Source organism: Scleropages formosus, chromosome 7 (genome assembly GCF_900964775.1).
Source record: "Scleropages formosus chromosome 7, fSclFor1.1, whole genome shotgun sequence".
In the NCBI taxonomy this organism is placed as follows: domain Eukaryota; kingdom Metazoa; phylum Chordata; class Actinopteri; order Osteoglossiformes; family Osteoglossidae; genus Scleropages; species Scleropages formosus.
The window spans coordinates 1,011,420-1,033,202 of NC_041812.1; the positions used below are offsets into that span (position 1 = coordinate 1,011,420).

A 21,783-nucleotide genomic window follows, 5' to 3' on the forward strand; every position below is an offset into this window, starting at 1 on the left:
CCCCGCCCCCTCAACGTCGCAGCCCCGACCCTGGAAAGAGTGGCGTGGGCCCGTGCGGCATCCGCTCGCCGTGTTCCACGTGCCGCAGGGCCGCTACGTTGAAGAGGCGTGGGCGCCGACCCCAAACCGGGCCGCTCCGGAACGGCCCAACGTTGGCCTTCTTTCACCTCAATTCCACCTTGTTTCTGTTTTATTCCACTGCTCGCAACTGCTTTATTATCTTGCAGCTTTTTATCTGGAAGAGGTATAAAGCCATTTCTTCCCTGTCAACTTCAACTTGGCTCTGCCACGTGCAACGTCGTCATATATTATATATTCCTAGACAAGCATCCGGCGATATTACGAAATATTCCCCCTGCGGGCTGATAGCAGAAGAACTGCGTGTTTTTAAGCCGGCCGCTTCTCAAGAGGTCACTTCTGGGCTTCGGACATTCGGACATGATTCGGACAAAAAGTAGTTCCGCGACGAACCCTCTTCCTCAGCCCACAATCACGTCTCTCCCGCGAGCTCCTCCTTCTCCGGCGGCGGCTGGGCGGGTTCACCACCTGCACGAGCCTCTCGCTCTCCGCGCGCATCGCCACTTTTCCCCAAACTTGGCGTCGCGGCGCACGACGCGGCCCGGCGATGGAGGCGGCGGAGCGACACGAGCCGGACGCGTTTCACCTGAGGGAGCGTCTTTCGTGTCATTTCGCGCCCAAAGTGCCCGTCGGCGGACGCCGAAGCGGGTAATTCGGTCCTGCGGAGATTCGATTCCACGTCGTGAGTTTGTTTGTTTGTTTTTTTCTTTTCTTTTTCTTTTTTTCCCCGCCCGCTCGTGACACTGCGCTCCTGTAACTTAATTAGGCACGAGGAAGCGGCGGGAACCCTCGCGTGGCGGTGTTGCGGTGCCGCGGCGCGCGACGGGTGACGGCTGACAGCTGGAGGGGGCGCCGCGCCGAGATCACCGGCCCGAGGGGATGCGGATGGATGGTCGTGGAGGCGCCGGTGTTTCTGCGAAGCCCCCTGCCCGCCTCCCCCCCCGGTGAGATAAACTACCTACTACTAGTGAAGTGAGCAAACTGACTGAGGAACACAAGACTGGACGCCGTTCATAAATAAATAAGCGAATTAGACGCAACTCCAACTGGATGTTACCATGATAAGACACTATTTGGCTTGGTTGGGCTTGTGGTGGACTTCCACTTGCGTTCTCCCGGCGCCGGGGGACTCTTCCTCCTCCTCCTCCTCCTCATTCTCCTTCACCGGCGGTCTCGGCGACCCCGCTCGCTCCGCTTTCGCGACGCGGAGGCTGCGGACTCAGGAGAGGCGGGAGATGCAGAAGGAGATCCTCTCCATCCTGGGGCTGCCGCACCGGCCCAGACCCCGGGTGACCCGCTCCCGGCTCAACTCGGCCCCGCTCTTCATGATGGACCTGTACAGGAGCCTCTCGAGCGGCGGCGGCGGCGGCGGGGAGTCGGCGCGCGACGACGAGTCTTCGGCACCTGCTGCTGCTGCTGCTGTCGCAGCAGGGAGCCCCGCCGCGCGCACGTCCCCCGCGCCCGCGCTCGGCTCCCCTCAGGACAGCGCCTTCCTCAGCGACGCCGACATGGTGATGAGCTTCCTTAACCTGGGTACGTACGTCTCTCGCGTACCTCGCTTTTACCCCGGGAGGACGCCGCTGCCACTGGAGCGGCCACTTGACTTGCAGTTTAGTTCTTCTTCTTACTCTTCTTCCTCACGTCGCGCGCGCGAGTCTCTCATTCGTCCCGCTCGTGAAGCGCGGGGGATCCGATGAATGTAGTAAAATGCGGTCACTTTGAGGGACGCTCGCTCACTGACTGACTGACTGACTGCGGGTGAGTCTTTGAGTCCGAGCCGAACTTTAGCTGCTGTTGGGCTTTTTCACTCGCACGCATTCCTTGTTTAATTATAATTAATACAGTACAGAACAAAAAGCCGGGTAGAAATGAGCATGATTTCCACACAACAAGTCCACTCGACAGAGCTCTCTGGACGCTGTTGGGCTAAGTGACCGTGTTTTATCATATTATTATATTCTCACATTGTTAAAAAACGAATGCGGGGCCCTGGAACATCTGAAGAACACCGTGCTTCTTGTTACAGCTGTGGTAAAATGTTCGCTCGCACGCATTGTCTGAAGCCGCTTGTCCCAAGTGGGGTTGCGGCGAACCGGAGTCTGACCCGGCAGCACAGGGCGCAAGGCCGGAGGGTTAAGGGACGCACCCGAGATGATGGGACACCGGTCCGCCGATGTTCTGACGGCGAAGAGCAGCACGGCGGATGGAGCGGCTCCGTTGCCCACCGAGGACCCGGGTTCTCATTGCTCAGTTCTCTAGGTTGAGCAATGAACCTTCTGCATGCCTGTGTCTTTCTCACGTTGGAAGCTTAACAACTGCACTACTCGGTTAAGTGCCATCGATAGCGGATTCCAATCACGCCGCGGTGACTTGCTGAATTAAACTTAAAGGTCTAAAAAGAAATGGGTTTGTGTTAGTTTGGCGAGCTCTTCCATTGTCGTCCCCGTTGTTGTTCTCGTTGCGGGTCGTCGTCGTCGTCGTCTCCTTGTTCCTTCACTCTTTCCGTTCGTGACGTCCTTCTGTAATAATGATCGTTCCCTTCTAATCGTATGACCAAAGTATGACGGTCCTAACAATAGCAGCAACTGCGCTAAATGCTGCCAAATGTGGCAGGTCATTCAGTTGCCGTGGAAGTGCTTGATGCAACCCGTGGTGGTCTTGGGTCACTTAGCTGCAATGAGCAAACAATGTGCACATTTATTTGACAAGTCTGTTCCTTGGCATGGCAAAAGTGGTCTTGCGTTTGGTCGTACGTTTCAAGTTAATTAATAAACAGCTGCCAAGCTGGGGTTTCTGGCAGCTCCTTTTTGAGGTAGTTTTTTTTTTTTAAAAAAAAAAAAAAAAAAAGCTTGTTTCTTCCCCAGGCCCGTGTGGCTTTTGCTGTTTGGCTACAATTCTGTAATTAGGGATTGTGCTTTAATCGCAAGAGGTCAGACAAGAAAGAATATGGCCATCCATTGCATTTTCTGTGCCAGTGTTTACAGCAGCGATCTAAACAGGCTGTGGGGGGATAAACTGCACTGAAGCCAGGCGTGCTGCTCCAAGCTGCGCCCGGTTTTATGAATGTCGCTCGTTGCATATTTTTATGTTGTCCAAGCACATTTGAATACCTCCTCAAAAATTAACAAAAGTGGAAGTCAGTCTTTCGTAACACGGTGGAGAACCTGATACTGTAAGGTTGTACAGTGAAGTCAAATAAACCACACCCCAGAAAAAGGTCCCTGGAGGTGCGCTATGTTATAAACGTGTGCTGTGTACAGTCAAAATATGCACAGTTATAAATCTGACAGGAGTGTGTGCTTTTGCATGAAGGCAAAGGAAACAACATTACATTTGTCACTTTTGTACCAAGTTGTGCATTTCTTCCACTTTTGTCATATTCAGCACTGCCCAAGAACCACGATGTGTTCTCCATAACAGAATACAGATTTCCTCGAGTGCAACTGACATTAAATGTCACAGACTGAAAGTTTGCACAGTACAGGTCAGATGTGCACAGTCAATAGACCAGGCAATTTTTTTGTGCTGCCACCTTTAGTTTAATGCAAAGTTTGTTTGTTTTTATGATTAACCTTGGAATCCCACTGTGTAGAGAATGCAGACACTGTGATGGCCCCTGTGTTGGCCAAGGACAAACTGGTGCAAAAGTTTCCATTTACTGAGGACTTTTCTAAATCCTCTGGAACTTGGTGATAGAAATAAGGCAGTGCTGTCCAAGGTGTTTCCTGCTAGTTTTCATTCACACAAAGTGAGTGAAGGTAGTGTTGACGTTCTTCATTTCTTTCTGTGCATCTGTATGAGCGACTCCAGAGATGTTCCAGAGCATTCAGACAGAGCACGACTGTGATTGCAATGTGAAGTTGTGATTTGCTCACTCCACATGGATGAAAGTCTTCGGCGTGCCAGATGGAGCACCCTGCTGTGTTTTCTCTTGTCAAAAGGTACCTTCTGGCCCACTGTTAACTAAATAGTTGTTACTGCAATTGCTGGATTCCAAGCCATAGTGAAATGTCCTCTCCTTTTAAAGTCTTCATGAGCCATAAAGTATTTGTGTAATTACTGGAAATATATTTTAGGTAAAAGCTCATATTAATACTGTTCCTTTCAGCATAAAATACAGCACTAATTAATTCCATGAAAATAAAAAATGGTGCTTTAGCTTAAAATAGGCTTGGTGCTGTGTGGCAAGGTGATTATTTTAGTACTGCTGCAGGTGGCTGGGAGGAATGACTCAAGTAGTCCCAACACAGGTACAAACCACACACCAAGCCGCACGAACACGACTGCTCATTTACATTTCAGAAAATAGCTAATCCCTCCCACTTCAAGCCATCTACTTGTGTACCCTCTCTTGTGCTTACTGCTGGCAGTAATGCTGAGATTATCACACAGTGGTTCAGTGCAAGGTGTACAGGAGAACCTGTCTATAGATGTATTCAATTCAGATTTGTGTTTTTTATGTTTTTGAAAGGTCTTAGTTTGCTACCTCCATGTAACTACTAAAGGGTAACTCCTAGTGTGTCAAGCACTTGTGTTCTAAGAATTTCCGAAGTGGCAGAGCTTTTACTTTTAGCACTGCCAGCCTTACGCTCAGTTTTATCCTTCTGACCTGAATTTAAACTAAGAATTCTTACTTTCTCTTTGACCTGGGGACAACTGGTAGTGTAGTGGTTAGAGCTGCTGACTTTGAATCCAGAAGGTCGCAGGTTTCATCCCGTCCTCTGCCTGTAGTACCCTTGAGCAAGCTACGTCCCCTGAATTGCTCCAGTAAAATTACCTAGCTGTCTAAATGGATAAATAATTGTAACCTTAACATTGTAAGTCGCTTTGGAGAAAAGCATCAGCTAAATGAATTAATGTAAATTTAACCTGTTGCTTTGTTAGGTGATGAGGCACTAATCAATTGTTGCAAAAGCTAGAAAGATGATACCTGTTGACAGTATATCATCTAAAAATTGGGTGATCACATGCAATGTGTGTGAAGGAGACTTTTGATTGTGCACAATAAGGTGGACACTATAAGCACTGAGCTTGTTGTTGTGTTTAGTTTAACCTTCTTACATTTTCCCCCATCTTGTGACACACTATGATCATGTGGTTTGCCTCAACTCTGTAGCCAAGGACCAAGGTCAAGAAATGCAGCTGTTGAAATGGTTTCGCACCCTAGTGCTGTCTAACCTGCTCGCTGATCTCACACTCCATTGTACTACAGTTGTCATGTTCTGTGATGTGAAGCAGTGCAACATTCTATGCAGTCTGTGCCGATGTGTAATTTTTAAAAGAAAAAGGCTGTTAACAGTTGGCTGGGGCATTAGTCTTTGCGTAATATCACAGTCAACATTTCTATGGTACACAGACACATTTGGGAAATGTTAAATCTCAGATTAAGGCATTTTGGTTGCAGAGCCTCTGTGATGGCACATCAGCAGTTTTTAAACCAGAGAAAATTGATGTGTTCTTGTACTATGTCGACTTGCAGTGTTGTGACTGAGGAACCCTGTCTCACTATTGAGTGCAGTGACTTATGGGAGAGGTAAGGAGTTGGAGACACAGCCTTGCTTGCACAGTGGACGATGCAAGGAAAGCAGAGTTTAGTGAACTAAACACAAGGAGATGTGATCTGTTGAAATGCCAGCAAAGGACACAGAGCTGGACAAGTATTTCTTAAAGGAAAATCTTGTGGAAAAGCTATACAGGAACATGGAGTATGGGGCACCAAAGACCACACATTTCTTTATATCAGCTTTATTTTTCTGATTAGTTTAGTAACCATTATTAAATGGCTTAAGTGGATTTTTTAAAAGCCAAATACAAAATGTGTAAGAACAAAGCCTGTTCATCAGTTTGCATGCATTAATTTGGCACGTGCCATTCTTTTTCAGGAGGCGAGATTGTAGTACTGTGAGTTACTGATTCCTTTTAAAGACAAACTAAAAAAAAAAAATTGTGTAGAATTATGTGTTCAGTGCGATCCTCCAGGAATAATGCAGAAGTATGAGGTTAGCTTTTTTTCCAGTGATGCATATTTAGACTTGTAGGTGTTTCTGGTGCAATATTACAGTTAAACACATTTTAACAGGATGCCCGATGTTGGCTTGTAAATTTTGAAACTGGTGACTGTCGTGGGGGTCCTCCTTCAAGGACTATAACCCCTGTGTAATAAAAGGATTTCTTCAACTCCTTGTGATGAGACCTGTGCAGTGTGTTTTGTGTGCAGTACAGTGTTACGTGCTGCCTGTACTCCTTCGTGATTTTTACTGTAGAACTATATTGCTTTGTGAAGCTAGAGGGCAGTGTTAAGCACATGTGTACTGTGAAGAGCTGTAGTTGACCAGATGGTGAGCTCTTCCTTTGGCCAAAAAAAAAAAAAAAAAATCCTTTGATGAGCTCGTGTTGCGGAAGCAGAAAATTCCAGAATTGTCACCAAACTGCAGTCTTGGTCAGGGGTAATTTTCATGACAACAGGAGAGTATAAATGCAAACTTCTTGTTGACAGGATGCGCCGGCTGCGCATGTGAAATGCTTAGTTTCCATTATTTACTAGTTCAAATAGTGATTTAAAGACTAGAACAGTAAGCAAGATAGGCACTATGTGTAACCCTTTCATCTCTTGTCACCCCTTCAAAGATAAGCAGAAAGTAATGCAATATCACTAAGACCTTAAGTGCAATTGCAGTAATAATTCGTGTGCTTGTGGCAGGAATAAATTATGCCAAGTAGGTTGGACTTGAAGTTCAAAAGTGTGTCCCCTTGAAGAGCTGAGCTGCTTTTGTTTTGACAGTGTGTTTTGACATGCAGGCTTCTGCCAGCCGAGTACAGCAAGTGAATGTTGTTTCAGAGAGGTGTTCCTGAATGCTTTGGGTGAAGGCCACTGGTGTAGGGAGGAATGCAGGCAGACAGCGCCTCCACTTTATCAGAGCCCCTTCCTGCCGGGGTCTGAGCATGTTGCCCGCCAGGAGGGAAGTGTAGCTCATTAATCCAACCTCCTTTGTCTGCTGAGACGGTCCTTATCTTAGGAAATGTTTTCCAGTCGGGCAGTGTTCGGACGATATGGGTCCTTGCTTGATTCAGGTTTTGCTATCTTGTTGTCTAGAAACAAATCAGACGCATGCGGGTCAATTGTCAGATTTCACGACATTGTCGTTGACTGAATTTCCAGCATGTTTCCAAAATAACATGTCTGCCAGTGAGGCATAGCCGCTGAATAAGATATATAAAACACACACACACTTCTCCCTCTTTAACCGGTCCTAATTCAGTCCTGAAATGGACCATGTGTCAAAAACAATGCATGATGAAATTACTTATTTCGTGAGGGCAGCCCATTCCAAGTTTTCCCCAAAATAAACAGAATGATTAACAATAGCTTTTTTAATTCACTCATGTCTGTGAAGCTTGTTTAACAAGTTGCTTAATTTTACAAAGCTATTTGTGGAAATTTTCAGAAGTTTCATTCATATATAATTTGTGTGTGTGTGTGTGTATAAAGTAAATTTACTGTGATAGTGTGCATTGATTGGCTTGAGGAAGATGGTTATATGTCACATTTTAAATAAATTAGAAAACTGTGCCGAACAAAGGATGCAAACACACATGGGTGAGCATGCAAGTGACATTGTAGAGCACTGAAATTCAATTAAGCATGGCTATCACATTCCCCCAGTGCAGCTCACCTCAGTTTTTCTCACACTTCCACTTGGTATGATTTTAAAATGTGGTCTGTTTTTTGCTCCAGTCCAAATGTTGTAGACCAGGTATATGAAAATCCAGATCATGTGATATTAATTGTGGACCAAATATGTGAATAACTGGATATTAGGAGACCACATAACTGTGGAAGAATGCACTGTTGATCTCCCATTATGGAGGGAGGGTGTCATTAGGCTCAGATGATTAGTTCTGCATTACAGCTACCAGACTACTGGTTCTTTTCACTTTACTCTGTGAATGAGATTCAAGAATATAACATGTTCCTGCAGATCTCCCATTCCCAAGGTATTTTTTGGGAGAAAGAAGGACACAAGAGAAAGGGAGACTTGGTTCAGCTGCCTCATGTCTTTGGAAAGCACACCACTGATATTTTGACTTCTCTTCTGGAAGTGGCTGTGCTTCCCCTCCCATAGATGTTTTTTCCTTATTTATCAGATCCCTTGGGTAGAATCCATCTTTTTGCATGTCTGATGCTGGCTTCCTTTCCTGGATTGGAATGCTCTGAGCACCTGCTGCCACAGATTTCCCCCACCAGCTCTCCTGCTGGCCTTCAGCGCAACATGAAGCAACCTGCCAATCATCTCTGTGGGCTTGGCAGGCTTCCTGTATCAAAGGAAAAAGAAGCAAGACCAGGACTTGGACCTGGACATAGTTCAATCCTTTTGTATTTACTTTGTTTGTGTGAGCCAAACACTGAGGCATCCTGAAAGTCATAGTATCAATGGGTCAGTGATTTGAAGCTTTTGGAACCGAGTGGCTTAGCAGTAGCTTTCATCATACTTGTGGAAACTGAAGCAATAAAGAAAAGAGCATCTGGTCTTCTGAGGAAGATGATTTCCGTTGGGGGAAAAATAGATATCATAAATCATACTTTGCTTTGCAGAAAATGTGTAAACTTTTGTGGATGGCCACAGTGTTCTGTGTATCAGCAGAAAAGCAAAACGGATAAATTATCACATAACAAATGTTATCACAAAGTTTAAAAGCCTTGCCTTATAGATGGTGTATGTGAGAAGTTTAACATGCTGTCTCCATGCTTATGTTTATCCCTTTTATGGCTTTAAATTCTCTACTTGTACCCCCATTAGTCATTGTCAGTCATTGCTTGTCATTGGTACTCGTGGCTTCCCGTTTCCACTCTGGTGAGGTCTTTAGTAGGCCCTAGTCACAAAGCTGCTGGACACTGTGAAGTGACTGTGCTGTAACACACAGAAGCTTCCTTTCATGCTCGTGGCCGGACTGTGTGCTGGAGAGGAACGCAGAGTGGGTCTGTTATTGACACACAGGTATGGAGGTCATGTGTAGGGCCATTGAGCCTTTGGCTGATTGAGAGCATGATAGCAGTTCTGAGAGCTGGCATTGACAGGATTTACCAAGAGCTATAATCATCCCTAATTATCCATGTCTTTTGCTCATTTGGGATGGGATTTCAGTTGATCCTGTGGTCTGGCTTGGTGCTTTGGACAGTTTTCATTCCCCTAAGGATCTGGGAGAGTGCAAACTTGATGCTTGATGTGACCCTAAAAGGAAGATTGAAATGGATGGCTGTTTCACATTTTATTTTGACTCCTTTGTGTTGTATGATTCATTCAGCATCCTCACTATGATGGAACCAAGGGGGATTTCTGTTCAGGTTGTAGCCGTTCTTAATGGATCCAGCTGTCTTGGTATCAAAAACACGCCCCTCTCATTTAACAGGTGACAAGGAATTTGTCGGCCGTTTGATTACCTGTCTCCATATATGCTATTTCTGCTAGTTAGCTCAAGACGTAGCTGGTAGCGTAGTGGTTAGATCTGCTGCCTTCGGATCCAAAGGTCACAGGTTCGATCCCCACCTCTGGCTCTAGTACCCTTGAGCAAGGTACTTACCCTAAATTGTTCCAGTAAAGAGGTAGTTAATTACCAAGTAAGCTGTATAAATGGGTAAATAGTTGTAATGTTAACCATGTAATGTTAACATGGTAAGTTGCTTTGGAGGAAAGCGTCAGCTAAATGAATGAATGTAAATTTAAGACGTCAGAGCTGTGGTAGAGTGGCTCCCCATGTAGGTTAATCCCAAACCTTTCCTTCCAGAGGCCTATGTGTAGTCTACTCTTTTTGTTTTGGCCCATTTTGATTTAGAGGTATGGGTTGTTGTAACATAGCTGCCTTCCATCTCCTCTTAGCTGACAAAATGTAGAGGCAGAATGGTTCATGGGTATACAGGAGCCAGCTGAGAAAAGTTTCTCTCAGATGTATAGAAGACACTGCTAGTGAGGACATCCAGAAACAAGCTCCTGATATGAAGCCCCATGACGCACAGGCAGCCCACATGTAATTTACCATGTCTGGAGATGATGGTTTATCACATTGTTGAGTACAGCTTGGGGAGGTCACCAGGAAACAAAACCCTATGGCTGCCAGTTTTCATTGCTCAAATCAGTGAAAATCAGTCAGAGATTAATGTCCTCTTGCTGAAAAGCGCTGGACCCAAGGTCCCTAATTATATCTTTGGCAGTAAGAGCTGGTGTGAAGCTTTAATTATGAGCAGTTATTATGAGCACAGCAATTAGTTAATTGAGACAAAATGCTGGGACATCCATCCCTATGGGAGCTGTTCACATTATAGCACTGCTTTAGAGCCCTGGAAGTGTAATTGCATAAACTCATCTGCATTGTGACAGTGCTGAAGGACAGAGGTAGCCTTTTCAGATTTTTCTGTGCAGTTGTTAAACAGTAATTTAGGAGCTCATGTAATGGAGATGTTTCTCAAACGGAGAGTGCAGCCTCCACAATGAAAAAGGAATAAGATTTAATTACAAAGCAGTGATTAAGACTTATTACCTGTTTTGTTCTCATTCTAAATGATTTTTTTTAAATTAGAAAAAGCATATTTTTGAGTCCAGTCACAAGTGCAACAGCAGGTCTCTGTATTGAACACTAAATGAGAATCCTGTTCCAGGTAATATGTTATAATACCTGCTGCCCAACACTGAAGTAGATTTCTGCAAGCTGAAAGTTGTCTCTAGATCAGTTCTTTAGGGGAACTTTAAGTCAAAGTGATCCAGAAACTGACACTTAAGCAAAAGGATCACTCTATGCAAGGGCTCATGCTGTTGTGCAACCTGAAATGCCGTCATAGTATAATAAAGCTGCTGTTAGTCAGAATGGCTCTTGTGTTCAGCCAAAAATCTCCAGTCCCGGTTGTGTCCAGCAGCCTACGTTGTTATAAGGAAAAAGTGCTGAATGTGTTCTATTTCTTATTAGTTCCTCTAAGGATAATTGGGGGGTTAGGGAGTACTGTTGTGCAGAAGCAGAAATGTTTCTATTAAATGTGTGTATCCTGAGTTGTTGTGCTGACTGTTGTTGAGTGGGGAATATGTACTTTAATTAACTGCAGTTCTCTGCTTTTCAAGAACACACTTGAGTGTGGGAACTGCTCAGGACTGTCACCTGCAACCACAGCTAGTGCAAGGTCAAAGGTCAAGCAGTTATTTTCAATCTGCTTAGTCAGTACTCCTTAGCCTTACTGAGGGTCTCTCCTCCTCATTTGTTTTCAGGCTTGTAGATATTATCACAGATGTAAGGTGATTACTGATGTGCTGCAGATAGAAAATGAAGCCTTACAATTTGTCAATACACAGAGCAAAGTTGTTCCTTCCTCTGGAAATGATGGGAGTCCTATCCACAGAAGCTATTGGCCAGTTCTTTTTTTATTTTCTCTTCTGCTGCCATCAAACAGAAAGGCTCCACTTCTGCTCTGACATGCCTGGAGAACGCCCACAGCAAAGAGGCCCAGGAGAGAAATAAGGTCTCGGGTCTTCCGCATGCCTGCACACATGGTTCATTCCAGATGCTTCATCTTAAGGCGGAACCCACTTTTGATGCAGCCTGTACAACTGTCAGCTTTGGGTTTCTTGTTGGTAGAGCACTCCTTTGAATGACATTGTACCAAAATTATAGCTTGGAGTAGTGTGATCTTTTGGATTTCAGTTAACTTTCACAAGTCTAGTCTGTGTCATCACCAGACTGTGGGAATGACTGTTGGTGTGTGCTGTGGGCAAGTTGATTTAATAACTTCTAGAATGTGTAAGTTTACCTTGAGTGTATATGGTTTATCTGAAACGCTTATGTATTATGCTGTTTTACAGTTCTCATTTGCTGCAAAATGCAAGTAGACCCACAGGCACAATTCAGATAGGGACACATTGAGAAGGGAAGCATCTCCACTTGTAGGCATACAACTGTAATTTCCGTTATCACTTCTCTTCCTCTCCCACCCCCACCCACACTCCTCACTGGCACTCACTGGAAAAATCTGCTTCAGTATGGATAATGACGAAGACATTGCTGGAATTTGTACAGGCATAATAATACAGTATCTGAGACCGCTTCTGGACACTTGTTGACTGAAAGCTGGCCACAAGTTAATTGTCATGCTAGCCTGAGAACTAGGATGAGCTGAAGGAGGTGTTCCTTTTCCTACCTTCTTGTGAAAAGACCCTCTGAGTCTGAGGAATGTTAGCCCAACAGAAACATGCCAGAAATCCCAGAATTCAACCTGGTACACATGCCAAGGCGTTCCCACCAGTATTTTTTTTTCAAAGAACAGATATCCGGAGAACCCCTTATGGTGGCTCCTTTAATACCCACTTGGGTTGGTGGAGTGTCTCTTTGTGTTCTTTAATTTACTTGCATTGGGAGTAGCAGAGATTGAGGAGAGCAGGGTTCATTCCTTATGTGAGAGATGGAAATAGAATCATGGTGGGATATTTAATCGGTTGATGACTTGAGACCATCCAGCTGGGCTTGTACTTAAGTGGCCTTGAGCACAGCCCATCAAGCCGGTGTGGGAGCCCTCTTGGGGAGGGACACAGGGCTTCTGGTGAGGTGGGGGGGCGGTCACTTCCCCTTCCTACACTGGTCTGATGGTGGTTCATGCTAAGGAGCTTGGTAAGTCCACTCAAAGGAATTAACATTCTGAGCAGCTGGAAAGATGTTTTTATTTTTATTCAATTTAAATTATTTATGCTAATTTACCCTTTCTAGAAGGGTATGATATTTTAATTTTAGAAGTTTTTTTGCAGTATGTCAGTTTTTTATTTTTTTTAATTTAATTTTTTTTGGGGTAGGTTTAGTCACAAGTTAGTTGGGTGTGGTGTGTTCATTGCCTCACACACTTCTCCACAACGTCTTTTGTACAAAAATACTCAATTCTTGTCAGCATGCCTTAAATTGTTTTTGGAAGCAGCTTTTAAACATATATAACAACTAGGTTGCTTCTTGTATTCATTGTTGATCTAACTACAGTAATATAGCTTATATTCACCCACTTTACAATATTTATATTTTGTATTATGCTCAGTGTAAGCGCATATGGTCATTCAGGAAAAATGACTATTTGCTAATTCTATAAGCTGTGTAACTATATGGAGTATTGCAAAACAGATTTCTACAGACCTAATGTGTATCTCTTTGTGTGTGGATAGCGGAAAGTGACCTGGACACCCTACCCCATCGGAGTCATTACAGAGAGCTCAGGTTCAACCTATCCCAGATCCCAGAGGATGAGACCATCATTAACTCAGAACTTCGCCTCTACAAGGAGACAGCAAGCAAAGTCTTCAAGAACAACTCCTTAATCATCAGGGTTTACCAGGTGGTCCAGAAACGCTGGGGGAGGTAGGGCTGCTGAGCATCTACATCTGTGCTGTGGGTTCTGTGTAGCTGTCTTTGCACACCTTTGAGCAGGTGTTTAGGAATGACAAGTTAAAGTGCAATGTTAAAAGGTCTACCGGATGTATAAATGTAATGTAAATGTTAGCAACCCTGACCGCTAACCCAGGCTGGCAAACAGTCTTGTTCACACACCTTTGTGTTCTCCGTCCCCCGGCTGAGTGTATATGACCCGTTGTGAATAAAAAAGCACAATAATTCACTGTCGATAGAGCATGGGAATTTGGGCTAATCTGCAGCTCTAAGACCCCCCCCCCCCCCCCCTTTTTTTTTTTTTTTTTTTTAAAAAAAAAAAAAAAAAAAAAGGAAAACAACACACACATTGCACAAAATCCTTGTCCACATTACTAGAATAAGAAGAAACAAAAGCATAATTATAAGAAACTTAAAACTACAGCCAGAAGTGTTACATGGAGGTGGGCAATGACAGAGAGGCTCAAAAGTAGAAAGCATCAGATCTACAACTTGTTCTCCTTCTGCTTGTTGCCCTGCTCTTTTGAAAACCTTCAGGTATTGCTTACTGTTCATGGTCCCTGTCTTGTCTGTGCACTGGGTGAAGTTCTGGCCTGTGATTTGAACTGGTATGCTAGCTGTTTTTATGACAAAATAAATACTAACTACTATGCAAGTTTGTTACACCGAGGTTCTTAAGTCAGACCTGCTGTAGTTTGTCCCTCCTTGTGTGCACCTACCAACTTCTTTCATTATAGTCTGCCAAATCTGGTGCCTTTTTCATTTCTTTACTGTATAGATTCAGATGTTTTCACTCCCTGGGTTACCATGACCTACTTGTTTAGAAATTAACACAATTTTGGTCCATCAGGTGATCCAATAATCAAGCAGCTGAGTGCTCTAGATTTACACACGTGTGACCTTTTATACTTATCGTCACATAGGTGGAATGTCACAGAGGATCTCAGTGAATTGCTGAATTTGGTTTACTCAGCTGCATTGAGAACTTTTCAAATAAAGCAGGTGGAGTTGGGTGGAACAGCTGGGGCCCTGGGATACTGCTTGTGCAGTAGCAGGGTGGCTGGCTCCTGCTGTAGATTGACGGGTTGTCTAGTACTGCGTCCTGGCCCAGCTCACAGTGGGAGGTGTTTCCAGTCCTAGGTTTGCACAGGGATTTATTTTAGCAGAGGGACAACCGCAGGATCTTCAGAAATAACCCTGTGCCCCTGGCCAAAGGAGAGATGTGCCAACACATGGCAAGCTCTTACCACTACTGCCTGGGCAGCAATAAGTATGCTCCTTCACTAGCCAATGGTATGGCAGCCTTTTATTTATATGGACATAAAACACACAAGTGTGCCTAAACATGTGCCAGTTGTGTTTTGTTTATTTTTGTTTAGGAAGACTGCGAACTGCATATACTTATGAGAGTAGTGCGTTCTTGCACTTTCACAAATTAGTTTTGATTTTTTTTAAACTGACTAGCCCAACTTAACTGTATTCTGTAAAATATTTATTTTTAGCATCAGTATTGTTCTGTACTTTTTGTAACTATATAAACATCCTTAAATGAGGAATCAGTCTAGTTTTCTCATTTGAAACATGGCTGTCCCCTTTCATGGTAGATATACATGTATTTCAGGCTAGGAATGGCCATAAAGGCCTTAATATATATTATTTTGTAGGCTGAGGTTTTATGCTGTCTGTGGATTTCTACCTGGTGTTCTGTATTTGCACACACTGAAAGTTTTGCAGCACGTAAATCCATCTGCTGACAGATTAATCAGTGTGTTTATGAAGGCCTCACATTGCCATGATTACAGCTCTTGGCCTTTAATAAGTATATTGGTCTGGAGTAAGGTGAAGAGCATTCCTTGGGCCAGTGAACAAACAGATGCTGAAGACCCAGGACATCCAGTAGACTACTGCATACCCTGCTGTAGCTGGGCCTGGAAGTGGTATTCAATGTGGTGAAAAACAGCAAAGTTCTTCTTCAACTTACTTTTGTTCTTAGTAGCTTAAACTGTGTTGATATAAAAAAACTGAGTAAAAACTGGGGAAAGTGATTGCAGGACATATATCTTATAAAGTTCTTCATGTTGTTGAATTTGAAATGTTTTTAAAAATGAAGGCTTGTAAAATTATGGAAATTATGGCAAATGTTTTTCAATCAAAGCCTTATAGTCAAATAACAGCACTTTTGTTCATACATATTTGCATAGATTGGGAAAATCTTGCATTTTTAGGTAATGGCTTTTTTGCTAACAAATTCAGAATTCCTTGTCTGTTTGAGCTTTCAATTCTCATAGTCTTTCTGACCTATTGCATGCATGTCTAAGACTACATTATGTGATTTTCTGCTGGTCTGTTTTCCAGCGGGCCACAGCTAAGGCAATACAGCCAATGTACTAAAGTGCCATGAAACTTTATCATTCTGGTTGATTCAAAGGGGAATAAAAATGTTTACTATAAGCAAGTTAGTGCTTCATAGCCCCTTTTTCTGAGGTAGGACTTCTTATTAGTCACCCAGTTTCATATCGGGGAAAACTCATTTCTCCGGTAGTGGCTGAGCTAGTTTGGACTGCATATAAAATAAAAAAAAAAATATATATATATATTTTTTTTTTTTTTTTTATGCTAATGCATGCATAGAATAATAGAGTACAATCTGGTCTTTGATTGTAGAACTCAAGGCAAGCTCACCTTCAACCATGTTTTATTTTTTTGTGAACCAAAAGCTGTTTGCAAAGTATAAAATATTTTGGATGTAAACCTGCTGGACATGAGGAGAGCTACATTAGTGCCAGTTAGCTGCTTAATTGTTTGTCCAGAAATGTCTGACGGGCCGAGATGCTTCAGCTTCATGACTGAGTTTCTCAATCACCTGGTCTGTGGTGGATCCTGTGGTCTTTCTCCAGTGATGCTGACCTCTTCCTTCTGGAGTCCCGGAAGCTGTGGGCTGTAGACCAGGGTTGGCTGGAGTTTGATATCACTGCAGTAAGCAACCTGTGGGTGATGAACCCTAAGCAGAACCTGGGTCTACAAATCAGTGTGGAGACTAGCAATGGTAAGGCTCTTTAACCTGCAGAATGATACTCTACTGATCTATTGTAGTAATTTAATACATAACTGTCTTATACCTTTGTTCAGCACTCCGTGTCAGTGTGAGATGAGTGCTCTATAAAAAATGAATTGAAACTGAAATTTTTTTCCAGTGTTGTCTCCTTAGGGTCCTTAGTTTTAATGAGCAATTATCAATAAAAAGTTTTAAATAAAAAATATTGAAATAAAAATCACTGAGCTGCTGAGATGAAACACCTTCTTCACTGGTGATACAAAGCTCTTGGTAAATTGTCTACTACTTACGGGCAAAAAAAAGTTGTTTAAAAGCTGTGGCATGGTTGTAATGTAGCTTTTTGTGTTGAACAGGAACTGCTGTCAATCCACAGGAAGCTGGGCTTGTAGGCCGTAACAGTAGTTTGGAGAAGCAGCCATTCATGGTGGCTTTTTTCAAAGTGAGAGAGACACATGTGCGTATGGCTCGATCAACCAGCAAACACCGGCAGCAGAGTCGGAATCGCTCCACACAGCCTCAGGATGGCTCCAGAGGCGCTATGGCAGGTGTGAGCTTGCGACCTTCCCAGCAGTCATGTTTCGATCTGTCCGTTGACTGCTGAATGTAGTTACACATTCTTTCTTAACAGAAAATTAGTTTTAACTTTATTTCAATTCTAAGCTTCTACATTTTTTAAAAACTTTGTATCCCTTTGAACTTCATTCAAAATTTGAATTTTGTTTTACATTACAGCACAATTGTGGGGCATGTTTTATTCAATGCTCAGTTCACAGAAAATCACCTAAAGCCTTACTAAGCCTATAATGAGTAAAAAGGGGGATGAAAGGAAATGCTATCAACACCTTTGGGGATATTTTGGGGTTTGAACCATAATTGTGTGTAATCACCCCTTTGCCTATGACTTGAAGGCTCTCATCACAGTTGTACAATGGGAGGTGTTCCCGGAGACCTGTAACTATAATAGCTATTAACAGCGCGGCAAAAGGTTAAATTAACAAGACTGCCTATTGAATGATCTTTCCAGCAGTGATTTTAAAAACTTAAGACATTTGCAGTTTGAGTACTGTATTGTCCCACGGTGTTCTTATTGTAGGAATAGGAGGGCACTTTAACAGATTTTAGCAATCAGCCATTTAAAACTTCAAAATTGTTTGTTTTTTTTTGGTGCTCTAATTCTGAAAAAATGCTTTAAAGTCACATTCTTCCATGGTAACTGTTAATGTGACCCATCCTCAAAGACCTTCCAAACACACTGTTTTGTAATACATGTGAAGTGACATTACTTCATTTCAGGATTTTGGAAAGTTTTAATGTTAGGATTAAATAAACACTGCTTTCATCGATGCATTTTTGCTATAGTTTTCCTCTACAGAACAAACGCTCAGATATAATTTTTATAGCAAGCTATCAACTCGTACTTATGAGAAAGGCCTTGAGAGCAGAAATTACAATTCAAAATACAAGCCTCGGTGATCTCAAGCACCACATGGCACCAGACAGGAACCTGCCTGCCCTTCCTGTGCGTGTGATGTGGCTTCACTAGTGTATCTTCTCTTATAGTAATGTACCCACTCAGACAGCTCAAACTCATGACTATTTGTCAATGGTTTAAACCATTTTCTACCTTCACCTTGAGCCCTAGAGCAAAAAAATGAAAGAACGTGTTAGTGTAGAAAGGTAAACCCCTTATCTAATTCAAAATTGTGTAATAAAACACACTGCGGAGGGTGAGTGTACCAGAGACAATTACTAGGTGCTCTATTTGTGTTGAACAGTTTGTTGTCTACTTTATTACCTTTTCGAACAAATACTGAGTTGGTAAGTGCTTAAAACTTTGCAAGCACACGGTGCAACTAAGAGGAGTGCTTGATGAGTGATGTCAGTTGTACATCTACTCAGAGAGACCAGTGAATGATAATATTCATTGTAAGCCCAAGGAAACCCCATAGTTGATTAGAGAGCGGAGATGCCTTCCACTCACCTGGAAATCCCAGAAACTTTCCTCAGATAAATGCCAAAGGATAATGACAGGTCAATAAAAATTGTTCTGAAAATAAGTATTAATGAGTGGGTATTGTAATGCTTTTCATAGCTTGGAAACACCATCTGGTCTTCTGTGAACATATCTATTACGGATAGACCCTATCTGTAACAAGTTTCTGTTGTACGATGTTTCCCGCACCCCTTGCTTGAGGAGATTGCGTACGCAGAGAAACTGAATCACTGGGATATCTTATCAGTTACTATCAGTGTTTTCTGAGTAGCTGCTGTAAAAGCAGTGCTGGAATTTCTCAGTAAGAGATTATCCTGGGAACATTGTTGAAATGCAGAAGAGATGTCATCTCATCGCTTCACAAGAAGTTAATATGCAGGATCGTTGCTGTGGTTCCTCCTCCTTTCCCTCACAGACTACAATAGCAGTGACCAGAAGACTGCCTGCCGCAAGCATGAGCTGTACGTGAGCTTCCGGGAGCTCGGGTGGCAGGTAACTACTGAATGTGTCTGTGTGTTTCATCAGTTCCCAAGCCAGAGGCAAATGATGAAATGTCCGACATTCCTTCGTAGTGTCAGACCAAGAAACATGGAAAGTAAACCAAACAGAAGTCAGTATTTGTAATATCTCAAATGCTATCTTTACATAAAAACCTACTAATCTGAAGCAGGGAACGAAGATATGGCTTCATACATTCATATTGCGTTGTCTTTAAAAATGTTGTATTTTCCATGTAAATCGTTTGATATTTGTAAAGTACAGAGCACGTCATACTGATGATAGAACATTGGCCAGCATAGTGAACAAGTGATTTTCAGCTGGAAAAGTCTTTTGTAAAATTCACAGAAGTTTGAAGAAATTAAAGGTCTGCATTATTCATTTAGATAAATGACTTTATAATGGTTTCTAAAATTTCAGCACGTTTTGGGGCCTGCCGAAACAAATTATAATCAGCCTTAGTGAAACATCAACCTAAATCTTTTCAAACACACGAAACAACCCACAGTCTCCTAATAGACCTATGTTGGCTAGTTGTGTTTGGCACCAGCCACAGCAGATTTAAAGGTTCTCTCATCAGCATGTGTCATGAAGCAACAGTTTATAGCATAGAGACAATAAAGTTTATTATTTCTCACATTGGGTATCAGTAGTTGGTTTTCATTGGGGATTTTGGGTTTGAGTCACTGCCAGTGTGTTTTCCTTCACTGGCAAATATTTATATTTCCATTAATACAGGTTTGGGCCAAATCCTTTTTTAGTCTCATGGTTGGATGACTAAAGCTGTTTAAACATTTCCTGTACAAGCTGATATGTGTGATGTGCTTTAAGTTCACATGTTAAAAAAAAAAAAAAAAAAAAAAAGGGTGGCACAGATATCTGATTGTGTTGGTTCTTAAGTTAGTGCCTATAGATGCCTTTCTGGTGAAAACTGGGTGTACCTTGTGTTTCCGTGCTGTCCCTCTGAAAGAGATGAGGTGTTTATTTTCAGCAGAACCCATCCACTTTGCTGTGAGCGTGGCTGGCAGAGTCACAGTCAGTTCTATGACTCACAGAGGAGGATTGTGTGCTGTCCGCCAACAGAAAGAATAACATATTACAGTATTTTTAATGGATCCAGGTGGATGTCCTCAAAATGGAAAGTGGTGATATGTCATTTTTTTCCCCTCCTCTTCAGTAGTAGTGAAATATGATTTTTAAGGTTTTCCTAATATGTTATTGGGGAGCAGCGCAAAGGCAAAACCCTGAATTGAGAGATGAGGATGGCTGTCCCAATAAAAGTAGAACTCTTACAAAAGAGTTCAGCATGAAACTGTATTTCGATAAATCTGAGCCATTAATGGACCCGTAAGATTTGTCATTTATTTGTCAGAACTGGATCATTGCACCAGAGCGCTATGCTGCAAACTACTGTGATGGAGAGTGCACATTTCCTCTAAATGCCCATATGAATGCCACCAACCACGCCATTGTCCAGACGCTGGTGAGTACCAGTATTATCTGTATACAGAACAAGCTAACTGGAGAAATGCTACCGTTTCACAAAGTAAATAACTACGTAAATGACCCTGGTAAGGATTTGTTTGCAATACACTCAGCTGTTTGGACTATAGTATTTTAATTTTGATCATCTTCACTATTTTCTTGCAGTCCAAAGCAATGTATTTTAACACAATTAGATGATTCTCCTGGAATCTTAGTGGATAAACTGACCTGTAGTAATAGGTCAGAAGTCCACAGAGAAATCAGTACAAATGTAAATGAACTGATGGCAAAATGTCTCTCCAATTTTTCTACTAATGGCCTTCCTTCTGCAAATTAACAGGTCCACCTCATGAACCCTGAGAATGTCCCCAAGCCCTGCTGTGCCCCCACCAAGCTGCAGGCCATCTCGGTGCTCTACTTTGACGACAACTCCAACGTGATCCTGAAGAAGTATAAAAACATGGTGGTGCGAGCATGTGGCTGCCACTGAGGGCTAAGGTGTTTCTGCACACGCTCAGTGCCTCTGTCACTGAGGCAGTTGCAAAAAGGGCCCACCAGTTGGTCACTGATGCAGGACCTTAGCAGAGCACAGCCACTTTGGCCTCTAGTTTCTTTAGAACCCAGGAACTGCTCACAGTATAAGGTTTTTGAAAAACCAGATAATGAATCAGACCAAACTAGAACTGTAGCACTCTAGAGAGGATCTGAGGTTACCATGGAACTCATTGTTTGGTTGTGGGTCAGATGGTATCGGCTGCGGCAGAAAATGAATCACCTTTAAAAGGGGTATGGCCAGACAGATATATATTATTTTTTTTTTATATATATACAGATGTGTGAACACTGGCATTCAAGGCTTGACCTTTATAATCCAAGATTCTAAAATTCAGTTAGAATTTATCTAACTGATTGGGGGAAGTAACTGTACAGTAGCTTTTCTTCATGGAAATACTGGTAAGTACATATTGAAATTAAGGAATCTAATGTATACATTCACAGTGCATATATATTTAATTATATTTCACATAAGTCAAAAAAATCCAGTCTTTCTTCATGAAGTATTTATTCTTATGTGTCATAAGGGCGTGAATTGTTTTAATTCTCTTTCCCCCAGAATGATCACACATTAAATACAGCTTATGATTAGGTTTGGCACACAGTGAGTAATAGTTTTATATTTTCTATCTAATGTACCACAAATCATAAACTATGACATAAAAATCCTTTTGTTCTAGTTTTATCCAGGCTTGTATTGTAAATACTTCTGCATGTTTTC

The 21,783-nt window shown here is 42.6% G+C and overlaps 1 protein-coding gene across 1 annotated transcript; it reads left to right on the plus strand.

Moving 5' to 3' along the window:
- Window positions 1-914: 914 nt before the first annotated feature.
- LOC108930095 (bone morphogenetic protein 6-like) lies at window positions 915-21,505 on the plus strand. The gene is made up of 7 exons (XM_018745157.2): window positions 915-1,611; window positions 13,257-13,449; window positions 16,374-16,522; window positions 16,885-17,076; window positions 18,940-19,016; window positions 20,395-20,505; window positions 20,848-21,505. The coding sequence occupies exons 1-7, from the start codon at window positions 1,137-1,139 to the stop codon at window positions 20,995-20,997; spliced, it is 1,347 nt and encodes a 448-aa protein (XP_018600673.2). The 5' UTR covers window positions 915-1,136; the 3' UTR covers window positions 20,998-21,505.
- Window positions 21,506-21,783: the final 278 nt, after the last annotated feature.

Bases quoted from the DNA above. Each gene is read 5' to 3' on its own strand.
- LOC108930095 (XM_018745157.2), top strand. From the start codon at position 1,137: ATGATAAGACACTATTTGGCTTGGTTGGGCTTGTGGTGGACTTCCACT. The intron at 17,077-18,939 runs GTGTGAGCTTGC...TTTCCCTCACAG, and splicing joins CTCCAGAGGCGCTATGGCAG to ACTACAATAGCAGTGACCAG. The intron at 19,017-20,394 runs GTAACTACTGAA...TTTATTTGTCAG, and splicing joins TCCGGGAGCTCGGGTGGCAG to AACTGGATCATTGCACCAGA.